At 43.2% G+C, this 12346-nt stretch overlaps 1 protein-coding gene across 5 annotated transcripts in view; it reads right to left on the bottom strand.

The window, feature by feature from the left end:
* The window catches only part of lrp8 (low density lipoprotein receptor-related protein 8, apolipoprotein e receptor), a 183206-nt gene that overhangs the window by 35925 nt on the left and 134935 nt on the right, over positions 1-12346 (bottom strand). For all 5 annotated transcript variants that reach the window (XM_066665571.1, XM_066665570.1, XM_066665569.1 and 2 more), the window contains exon 10: positions 2531-2702. In XM_066665571.1, coding sequence (XP_066521668.1) covers positions 2531-2702 — 172 coding nt within the window. The remainder of the gene's footprint in view (positions 1-2530; positions 2703-12346) is intronic.

Genomic DNA, 12346 nt, shown 5'->3' on the forward strand with positions numbered 1-12346 from the left:
TAAAAAGATTTTGTATGTATGTACGCACTGTGATGCAAAGGTCAGACTAAATTTTTTTATTTTATTTTACAGGCACTATGACAATTAGGTAAAAACATAAGTTTTTCATTGTTACGAATAAGGAAAAATCACACAGAAACCTCAATTAGACATATCAATCATATATATATATATATATATATATATATATATATATATATATATATATATATATATATATATAAACATATATCATTAGTGTATCTAAATTGTGCCTTATTATACAAATTTTATTCCTTTTCGTTTTAGAGTTTGTGCTTTCAGTTTTTAACATAAATGGTGCATGGATATTTTTTCACATAGCCAAATTATATATTGTTTCTGTCCTATGAAAAAAAATGTATCTCCTTTTATGTAGATGTTTATCATTTTGTAAATTTTATCATTTAAATAGAGCAGCTGACCTTAGTACTGTGTGAAAATTTCATGATGAATGGACAAATCAAAATGCTCAAATGTTACTTGGAATAAAATCATTTTAAATTGACTTCCATTTAAAGGTAAGTTTTTTCCCCCTTTTACTATAAACCTAATATTTTGGAGATACATGTTTTTCTTAGGACAGCAACGATATTAATGTTTGATGTTTGTGTACAGCAATTATTTATCCAAAAACCTAAAATAATATGCTGAAAATCTATATTCTGTATAATGAAAGTTGTACACAAAACACTTGGAACAATTGTGTTTGAAAAAAAATGGTACTGAACAGAAGAAACAGATTGTTTTACTTTTTGGCTAAAAAACTTGCATCTCTCTGACTGAAAAGAATGCTAATCAGAATGAATTAGACCCAGAGTAGCTTGCTAATTGCTACTAGTAGATAGTGGTTGCTAATCAGCATATATATTCTGACATGAACTACTACAAGAAACCAGCTAATTGAAAGCAGCGGGGAACATCAATTTCCTTAAGACTACACACATCATGAACAACAAACTAAGAAATAAGAATACTGCATGCAGTTCTGAAGCATCAGAATGCTTTCCCAAGGCTTCTGGAGGTGCTTATGGTAATGAACCATCTCCCTACCCAAAGACTTTCGGAGAGGAAGAGGGGATGAGTAATGGGGCATATTAAAGTGGGGCGATAAATTAAAGGCAACATATGGTGTAGCTAAAATGATTTAGTAGAGACTGATGGGAGTCAGTGTGACATGGAATAAGTGAATGGGTCTAAGTTAAGCAAGGTGAACATAAACATGTAAAGAGCACAAACTGTTTATGACCAAGTCTGTCATGCAATATGGTATGTGACAAAATTAAAATTTTTTTTTTCATTTTAGAAAAGCCCCTTTGCAATCACTTGCAAAATAATTTACTGTTGTCCTTCCAAAAAAATTCACTGGTAATTTCTTAGTTGGAAAGAGAATACAGAATGCTGTCTGCCAGATAATTTGGCTCAGCATGTGTATATTGTCTTTAATAAAATATTTCATTCTAAATTCATGGATATTTTCTGTATTAAACAAATGTGTCACTGGTCAAAAAAAAACAAAAAACAGAAATACTACCAGAATGGAAGAGACTGCTGAAAAGATATGAAGACTTTTAAAAAGCTACAAGTATGCAAATGCAATATCATATCAGGTAAAGTGAGAATAATGAAATATAACACAAAATATGAGCTTCTAACTGGTTAAGTAACAAAACATATTGTATGCTTTTTCAAATTGCACTACATAACTTATATCAATTGAAAATGTTGCAAGCAAAAAGTAAATGTTTTAGACAAAGCCATAAGTATAATGGTGTAATATTGCATGTCTCTGTCTTTCTTTTTTAAATAAATTAGGAAAGAAATATAGAGGAGAGAGCAAAGAACTGTCAAATTCTTCTGTAGGTATTATTCAGCAGATCTCCACTAATCAGTGCATCTGGGTGAGTGTGGGAAGAAAACAGACAGATATTAAGATGCAGATATTAAGTAAAGGAAACCCTGTTCCTAAACACATATAAGAATGCGTCAGCATGTCTCAACATGCACATTAAATGCAAAGTCTCCCATCTAAAATAGCGACTGTTTAAAATGCTGCATGCTACTGGTGATTTTTGAGGGAACCAGAAGGGACTGAAAAACTGCAGTGATGAGGCTTTAGTTTCAGCACTCAGCAGCCAGGCAGCCTAGTTTATATCTATCAGGGTGATTAAGTCTAATTACAAATGATCACATCCTCGTTAATATCAGCTGCTCATCAGCAGACTGCCCGGGTATGAGCATAAGTTTGTGAATCTGTGGTGTGTATGTGTGTGTGTGTTTGAGAGACAGAGAGAGAGAGAGAGAGATACTAAGGTGCAAAGGAAGGGAAAGAGTGTGTTGGGAAAGCAGGCTGCTTAAAAAAAGAATATAAACAATGGTAGAGCTCTACAGTTGTAATAAATTATACTTTGTATATTATGTAAAAAGAGTCATTGCAGTTATTCGCTCCACAGATGAACACACTCACCTATGAACAAGTAACTGCTTACCATAGTCTTCAATCAGTTTGTACCTGAATATCTTACGATGAAAGAGGTCACACCAGTACATCTTGTTGGTGGTAACATCCACATCCAGCGCTACAGCATTTTTCAGGGTGGGCACAACTTGACTGTAGTCCCTCTTTACCAGATCAATTCGTCGGATTTCATGCCGGTTGGTGAAAATCAGGTATGGGCTCTTACCTGTGGATCAAAAAGGTACATCAGACAGTAGTCTTGATTTGCAGAGATGGTATATGGATGTCCATAAAAACAGGCGATAGAGAAATACAAATAAGGGCATATTTGAATCATGAACTTCATTTACTAAAACAGAATTAAGCTGATTTATTTTCCAGGCTTGTCTTTGGGTTGTACAAGCAGCGAACTTTCCTCATGTTTCTAGGTCACTGGTCTGTCCCAGAATGTTTGTGTGCAGAACATGCACCTGTAGTGATTCCAGGCAATTAGCCTACGGTGTGTGCCAATGTGAGTGCGTGTCACTAAGTCAGCTAAGTCAGAGTGGTTTAGTGACTCAGCTGTTTCACTGCACATCAGCAACTCCACAGCCTTCACCTCCATAACATCAACAATTTCACTGTTTCCACCTTCACCACATCATCAAATCCACTCCGTCACCTCCAAAATATCAGCCACTCTTTCTCCTACAAAACTCCACAGCATCAACAACTCAACTGCTTTCACTTCATGTCAGCAAATTCACTGCTTCAAAACAAATTCATTGCATCGTCAAAAAAATTCATTGCTTACACTTTCACATCAGCACGTCCATGGTATTCACCTCCATAACATCAAAAGAAACCCTACTACTTTCACCTTCACAACATCAACAACTACTCTTCCACTATACTGTTATTCTCTGAGTTTCCATCACCAGAGGGAAGGAACTCATGCATGTCAAAAAGCCTAAAGTTCCTGAGAGGAAAACCCAGGCCCCATACCCCTTTATTTGCTGTATTCTACATCCACTGCCCTCTATTACACTTCCATTTGGCTTTTCATCCCTAATAAAGGCTCTATGGCCAGACCAATAAGGGCTTGATAGATAGATCTAATAAGCAATCTGTGGCCAAAAGTCTGGCATTAGAATTAAAATACTGCTTTCTTCACATCCATATTCCCCATCTCTTCCTCTCCGTCAGTAGCTCTAACAGAATAATGGAGCAGGTAATAATCAGCAGCAGAAGCACAGAGGATAGAGAGGAATTTTAAGCTCCATTACTGCTTTTTCTTTACGAAAATGGGAGAAACAAGTAGCAAGTATAGGAAATTAAGTAAGGGAATGAGTAAGAAATGGACTATTCTTCGCACTGCAGTGACACTTATGTGGTGGTGGTTATGTGTTAGGGCGTGTTGAATGAATCTAACACAGCAGTGCTATTAGAATATGAAAACCCTCACTGTCACTGCTGGACTAATGCAGTGCAGCTGGGGCTCGCATTACATGAATTTATCCAAACTTTGACATGATTTTAAAGTATTCTACTAATTTCCTGTATTGGGACTGAATATGAGCACTGGGGAAGAGGAATGTTTGTGTAGTGAATCAAATAACAACACTGTGGTATCTGGGGTGCCCCACGATAACCTTATAAAAAGTGTATCATATTCAAATTATTTTGGATCTTTTCGCCTAGTCTGACATATCCATGACATGTTCCTTGACAATGACCAATCGGAGGTTGAGAAAGAGTGAGGCTACTGCTGCAGCTGTCAGGTGGAAAAATGAAACTGAGAAAATGCTCTTGACATGTTAACACATTACCACAAGTTTTCTTTGCAGGATAGACAACCCATACTGTCCTTTTCGTAACACCCAGGAACGGGTCCACTACTGTTTTTTCTTCTTTTTGGAACATAAAAGCACCAGCATCACACAGTGTATCTGTAGCTATGACAGTTTTTTGACCCTCCTCCCTGATGATATCTTAACGAAAGCAATGACGGGAACAAAGAATTGTCTGTGTCAAATGTGTAGTGTTGCCAGTCTCCCAATCAAGACATGGCACATCTGACATAGTGGATGTTGTGAAAGACAAAAAAACATAGTGTAGTCTGATCCATAAGAATAGTCCACCAACCAAAAAATAGCCAGCCAACAGTGTCCAGTGACCACTGATGGATGATACAAACTGTGCAGCAACAGATGAGCAACTGTCTCTGATTTTACGTCTACAAGGTGGATCAGTGAGATATGCTATTTGCTCCTGGCTAGTCTTACTCTCTGAACCATTAGGCCCCTGCAACTGATCCAGGACGTGGCAGCACAGTTTGTCTTCTTTCTTCCCAAGTTCACTCACATCACTCCACTGCTGCACTCCCTTCACTGGCTTCCTATTTATAACTATTTAAGATTTTAAAAAATTGAGGTTTATATTTAAAAAATATGACAATGGTCAAGAGCCAATCTGTAACTCATACAAAAGTCAATTCAAGTACATCTCAGCTTGACTCATCATACTTCAAGACGCATGGAAGACAACCATCAAGACTCTTCTCTGTCCTGGCACACCTGACGCTGGTATGAAATTCCACTATGCAAAAATCAGACTCGGTCCTGATCTTCAAACGCAGACTGAAGAACCTTCTCTTTCTAATCACTAAGAATTTGTTAAAATGCTTTGCATTTATGCTGTATATAAATCATGGGTATAAACAATGTCAAAGTATTGCACTAATGCTGTGTTTAATTCTGTGTTTATTCTTTCTCTGTATGAGCACTGGTCCTGTTCTGGCAGTGTCTGAGCTCAAGGGTATTTTAGACAATAACCTATTTGTACAAGATAGGATACAAATTTTAAATAAACACAAAACACTTTTTTAGGTCACTCTGGATAAGAGAATCTGATAAATGCCATAGCATCCATCAGATAAAATCAATCCTAAAGCTTAGAATTAAAAGTTAGAATTATTTATACACACTCACTGAATAATACAATTTCTGCCATGCTAGAGCTCCCCTGTTTGACTCAAAGTGTAGTTATTGTGACGTGAAATATCTATTATCAACAGTTATTTTTCATTATGTATATATTTTTTTAATCTCTAAAATAACGTAATCCACATGACAGTGAAATTGTGCCAGTAGTGCTCAGTTTATACTGAAACCTTGATGTTTTTTTCCTGGTCAACTCACAAGTGTATTCCTGTCTATGACACTGGTTGTATATAGCCCAAAGCATGAATTGTTTATTAATCTTCTTTCTGAGTGAGTGAAAAGTGAATGAGGGAGAAAGGAGGAGGGAGAGAGAGCATGAGAAGAGAGAGAAGAGAGAGAAGAGAGAGGGGAGGGGGGGGTGCTGTCCAGACACTGAGAAAGATTTACGGCAGACGCAGCACAATTGTAGGTCAGTGTGAGTGTGAAGAGCACTCAGGTTTGACAGTGATGGAGAGAGATGAGTGAGGCTGATAGATGGGGTCTCAAACAAAGCCCCTCCTCCTTGTCTTATTGTCCCTCCCCAAGCTTTCAATATCTTGGAGCGTGAGGTGTGTAAAGTCTGGCTGGTTTGGCTAGGCTCTCTGTTGCTCTAGTGATCGGTCCTGAGCAGGGGGCTAGAGGGCTTCACACAGATTGTGTGGCCCCACTATAATAGAGGGGACTTGGGGGAGAAAGGACATTTCATTCCCCTTCTCATAAGCCCCTCATGGGCCACTGCACTGCGAGCAAATATTTTCATTTTCAGCCAAAGTCAGGATTCAATCATTTCCCCCATCTGCTGAAGTTGCTGCCATCAATCTTTCATTCCTCCCTCTAGGATGTATAATGTAGCAAGGGGAGGTCAGAGAGAGGGATAGAGAGAGAGAGAGAGAGAGAGAGAGAGAGTTAGTTAGCTTAATAGAAAAGATACATCATTAATACTTAGTATCTTCTCTACAAAATGGATTGAATGCAATCATTAATACAACATTAGCTTCCTCAGATAATTTCTTAACGGCCTTGTATTATAATTTGTTTTTGTATTTTATTTTTTTCCCCTTAGCTACACTTATGATATATATATATATATATATATATTTTTTTTTTTTTTCATTCATTCATTCATTATCTGTAACCGCTTATCCAATTCAGGGTCACAGTGGGTCCAGAGCCTACCTGGAATCATTGGGCGCAAGGCTGGAAACAGACTGGTATTTTTCGTGTACTAAACGAGCACTATTGTGATCGACTGCTCTGTACTGTGCTTTGTTCAAAAAGCTGTACAGGCTGAAACACTGCTAACTAAGGCGTGGTACAGCAGGGCTAAGGCTATTGACAGAGGTTATATTAGGTTTACATATATTGACTTTTGTGATGGTGACCAATCTGAAAATTTCAGTGTAATCTAAATCTAACTATACCCATTAGTTGCAGGCTCTGCATACCCATGCAGGCTCTTTAATTTTTTAAAGTGATTACATTGTTATGGAGTAGTAATTCTGTTAAAAAAAACTTGTATGTGTTTGAAAAAAAATATACGATTATAAAGACTTATGCATACAACTTAAATTATTACAGATACAATTTCTACATTATGAACATGAATTGAAAAGTGAGAAAACAGTGAAAAATATGTCACTAGACTCAGGCAAAATGCATCAAGCAGACAATCAATCTATTTGATGTAGTGTGAATGCATGGTCTGCTGTGATGTATTTTTGACATGTTTTCTCACTTTTCAATTTGTGTTCATAATCTAGAATCCGTAATCGTAATAATTCAAGTTGTAAGCTATGTCTTTATAATTGTATATTTTTGAATTTGCATTCGTACAAAACACACACAAAACAGACATTTGTGTACAACCTCAATATTTATGTATGAATGTAGATGTCAGGAACGAGAGGCGGACTGACGGAGCGGACGCATTCGCTAAAGCACAGTATATTTAATAAAGAAGAATAATAACAAAACAAAGAGACTTTAACATAACGAAAACAAACAGGGAGCCAAACAGGTTAAACGGGACACGAGGAGCAAATCAGGGCAAAAGGGACAGACAGACTAAAGAACGAGACGACAGGAAATGAAACGACAACGTGGAAACTTACAGAGACAGACCGGATAACACGACTGACATGACAAAGAACGAGAGAACATGAGAACAATAGAACAATGACCAACAAACAGGAAGTGTAGGAAGGGGACTTAAATACAAGACACTGACGAGACGCACCTGAGACAGATAACGAGAAGGACGGGTTAACAGATGACAGACGAGGAGGCGGGACAAAGGCGGAGACTAGAACATAAACAAAACAGAGCCATGTGCAAATAAAGCACATGGCGGGGACAACAGACTGACAGGACGAAGGCGTGACAGATGCCCCCCCCAAGAACGCGCAACTCCCGGGCGCGTACTCCTAAACCCCCCAGGAGCTGGCACAGGAGAGGGCACGGAAAACAAGACAGACTAAGACAAGACAAGGAACCAAGTGAGACAGGACTCAGGACAGGACGGGAACAGACACAGGAGCTGGGGACACGACAGGACCGAATATACGAGACGGGACATGGGACATGACAGGAGACTGACAAAGAGAGGTAACAAAAGACTGGAACGGACTGGACATGACGGGAGTGGACACATGAGACTTGACAGGGTTTTTGACATTGGATGGAAACAGGGACTGGACAGAAGACGGGACAGGTGACAGGACTTGGTGCTGGGACTGGACGGGAGCAGAGACTGGTGACAAGACACTGGACAAGACACTGGACAGGATAGGAACATTAGACTGGACAGGGGTATGTGACTGGACAGAAGACAGGACAGGTGACATGACACTAGACGGATACGGAGACTGGACATGACTAACTGGGGACTGGACAGGACTGACAGGGGACTGGACAGGAGACAAGACAGAGGGTTGAAACAGAGACTGGACAGGACTAACAGGGGACTGGACAGGAGACAAGACAGAGGGTTGAAACAGAGACTGGACAGGACTAACAGGGGACTGGACAGGAGACAAGACAGAGGGTTGAAACAGAGACTGGACCGGAGACAAGACGGGTGACTGGACATTGGACGGATACGAAGACTGGACATGACTAACAGGGGACTGAACCGGGGGTTGAAACATAGACTGGACAGGGCTGATAGGGGACTGGACAGGACTCACAGGAGACTGGACTGGACTTGGTAGGGGAACAGGGACCAAGACATTCAGGGGGACAGACACGAACACAGTGACAGGGACTGGGACAGAGACAAAAGCTGACATGGGTACTGGGACAAGGACAGAGACGGGAACCAGGACAGGGACAGACAAGGGAACGAAAATAACAGGGGGGTGCCCAGGACTGGCTAATGTCTGTGGGGCAGTCTGAGGAACCAGCCTGGGCACAGTTCTGGGGATCGGCCCTGAAGTCCTTCGGGCCGACCTACGGACATGGACAGGAGAGGCCGTAGCCACAGTCACGGGGACAGGAGAGGCCGTAGCCACAGTCACGGGGACAGGAGCGGCGGGTGCCGCCATCACCGAGACAGGAAGCCCTGCAGCGACGTCCAAGGAGGCAGGGGAACCTGCGACGTCGTCCACGGAGGCAGGGGAACCTGCGACGACGTCCAAAGAGACAGGGGAACCTGCGACGACGTCCAAGGAGACAGGGGGGCCTGCGACGACGTCCAAGGAGACAGGGGGGCCTGCGACGACGTCCAAGGAGACAGGGGGGCCTGCGACGACGTCCAAGGAGACAGGGGGGCCTGCGACGACGTCCAAGGAGACAGGGGGGCCTGCGACGACGTCCAAGGAGACAGGGGGGCCTGCGACGACGTCCAAGGAGACAGGGGGGCCTGCGACGACGTCCAAGGAGACAGGGGGGCCTGCGACGACGTCCAAGGAGACAGGGGGGCCTGCGACGACGTCCAAGGAGACAGGGGGGCCTGCGACGACGTCCAAGGAGACAGGGGGGCCTGCGACGACGTCCAAGGAGACAGGGGGGCCTGCGACGACGTCCAAGGAGACAGGGGGGCCTGCGACGACGTCCACGGAGACAGGGGGGCCTGCGACGACGTCCAAGGAGACAGGGGGGCCTGCGACGACGTCCAAGGAGACAGGGGGGCCTGCGACGACGTCCAAGGAGACAGGGGGGCCTGCGACGACGTCCAAGGAGACAGGGGGGCCTGCGACGACGTCCAAGGAGACAGGGGGGCCTGCGACGACGTCCAAGGAGACAGGGGGGCCTGCGACGACGTCCAAGGAGACAGGGGGGCCTGCGACGACGTCCAAGGAGACAGGGGGGCCTGCGACGACGTCCAAGGAGACAGGGGGGCCTGCGACGACGTCCAAGGAGACAGGGGGGCCTGCGACGACGTCCAAGGAGACAGGGGGGCCTGCGACGACGTCCAAGGAGACAGGGGGGCCTGCGACGACGTCCAAGGAGACAGGGGGGCCTGCGACGACGTCCAAGGAGACAGGGGGGCCTGCGACGACGTCCAAGGAGACAGGGGGGCCTGCGACGACGTCCACGGAGACAGGGGGGCCTGCGACGTCGTCCACGGAGGCAGGGGAACCTGCGACGTCGTCCACGGAGGCAGGGGAACCTGCGACGTCGTCCACGGAGGCAGGAGAGGCGTGCGTCGCGCTCACGAAGACAGGAGAGGCGCGCGCCGCGCTCTCGAGGACAGGGGTTTGTGCTGCTCGCCTGGCTCGCGCTGGAGCTGTAAAGGGTTTAGGGGGTTTCACAGGCGCACCCATTAAATCCCTCAGAGGTGCGCCTCTGTTAGCCCCAAATCCGTCGTCACGACGTTGGAGGCTAACAGCCCCTATCCTTAACGCCCCCCCAAAAATTTCCCCGGACCTAAGGGGGTAATCCACCGTCGAGGGGGGAACTCCAGCACGCTTCTTCCGCCGGCTCCTTCGACTCCCGCTGGCGCAACTACTCGATTCACGAGTCGACTCCTCAGGTTTAGGAATCGGAATAGCGCCAGGCAGGAGCTGGAGTCGGCAACTCCCGCTGTAGCAGTCCTTCTGTCCATAATTCGGCTCCTCTGAAGTCCTAGAGGCTACCATTGCACGAATTATGGACGCTTGGACTTCTCCTAGTCTCTGAGAGTAACTGTCTGTGCTAGCTGCGTCCTGGAGGTTGGTCATTCTGTCAGGAACGAGAGGCGGACTGACGGAGCGGACGCATTCGCTAAAGCACAGTATATTTAATAAAGAAGAATAATAACAAAACAAAGAGACTTTAACATAACGAAAACAAACAGGGAGCCAAACAGGTTAAACGGGACACGAGGAGCAAATCAGGGCAAACGGGACAGACAGACTAAAGAACGAGACGACAGGAAATGAAACGACAACGTGGAAACTTACAGAGACAGACCGGATAACACGACTGACATGACAAAGAACGAGAGAACATGAGAACAATAGAACAATGACCAACAAACAGGAAGTGTAGGAAGGGGACTTAAATACAAGACACTGACGAGACGCACCTGAGACAGATAACAAGAAGGACCGGTTAACAGATGACAGACGAGGAGGCGGGACAAAGGCGGAGACTAGAACATAAACAAAACAGAGCCATGTGCAAATAAAGCACATGGCGGGGACAACAGACTGACAGGACGAAGGCGTGACAGTAGATGAGCATGCATCTAAATTTTTTATTTTTTTTTTTAAACACAGCAATCTTACTCCATACATTGTCAGCTTTATGACCATATTCACTTACGTGAGCATCAACTGCTTTTGAGAAGTTGTGTTATAAGTGATAAATAAACATGACACTGACTAATCATACAGAGTCCTACTGGGAACTGTGACATATTGGTTTAGGTTAAAGGAATCATTCATAAGCTGTTCGTCCCTGCCCTCTGACAGATATAGTAAATGACTCAATTTTGCGGAAATCATTAGCTAAACACTTGCTGTTGGTGGGACTGCGGGGGGATGGAAATGGTTGGTGGGTGCTTGTGAGCAGAATACCCATAAATCTAAAGCTTAGAGACATGCCCTTTCAACATCTTTATCAGATTATACCGAGATTCAGTTAGGAGAAAAGAAGGCTGTGGATCTTTCTTTTTATGCGGGTTGCAAGCATAGCCGGGCTCCTCCCACTTGCCTTCCACATAACTGATACGATGCACCCTGATGTCTAGTTTTGATAAGTACCAGAGTTTTCCAAGAAAATAAACTGTAAATTAGAGACTCAGAAAAAGCATTTTGGTAAAGGTTGCAGTGTCACACAGGTATGTTGGGGGAAAACACAGGGATGAAACGTTCAGTCTTAAATTATTGAAGGTCACTTAGTTATGGTTTATCATCGTCCAGGTTAGTGAGTGACAGTGATAAGTGACTGTTAATAAGTTCAGGATACACTGTGACAAAAGCCATATTAGACCAGTCTTTCATCTAAATTAAAATGTAGAATACATAAAGGCTTTAATTTTAACACTCATTATGTCTCCATAAAAAAAAAAGAAAGAAAAAAAGTGAAACAATATCTGCTAAAATCTGCCAAACAAAAGGCAAATTACTCATTGACAAATACAAAATTTGGAAATTATATTTTGTATTGCATTGCTGTGTTGATCAAATTTCAATATATTTCTATATATGTGATAGTAGGTATTTAATAATTATAATGCCATCATATCAACTGCCAATTCCAGAGTTATAAGAATACAACATTTTATAGTAAGAACACTAATACACCATGCACCCAAAACACTGGATTAGTGTTGGTGTGGAGGTTAAATAAGCTGACTACATCCCTTGTGGGAGAGTGAGAGAGAGAGAGAGAGAGAGAGAGAGATGGCGAGAGAGAGAGAGAGATGCCAAATTCCAAAACTTCAAGCGTACAGCTGAGCAGGCTATAGCTCACCCCTCTCTCTTAA

Source organism: Hoplias malabaricus, chromosome 3 (genome assembly GCF_029633855.1).
Source record: "Hoplias malabaricus isolate fHopMal1 chromosome 3, fHopMal1.hap1, whole genome shotgun sequence".
Classification (NCBI taxonomy): Eukaryota; Metazoa; Chordata; class Actinopteri; order Characiformes; family Erythrinidae; genus Hoplias; species Hoplias malabaricus.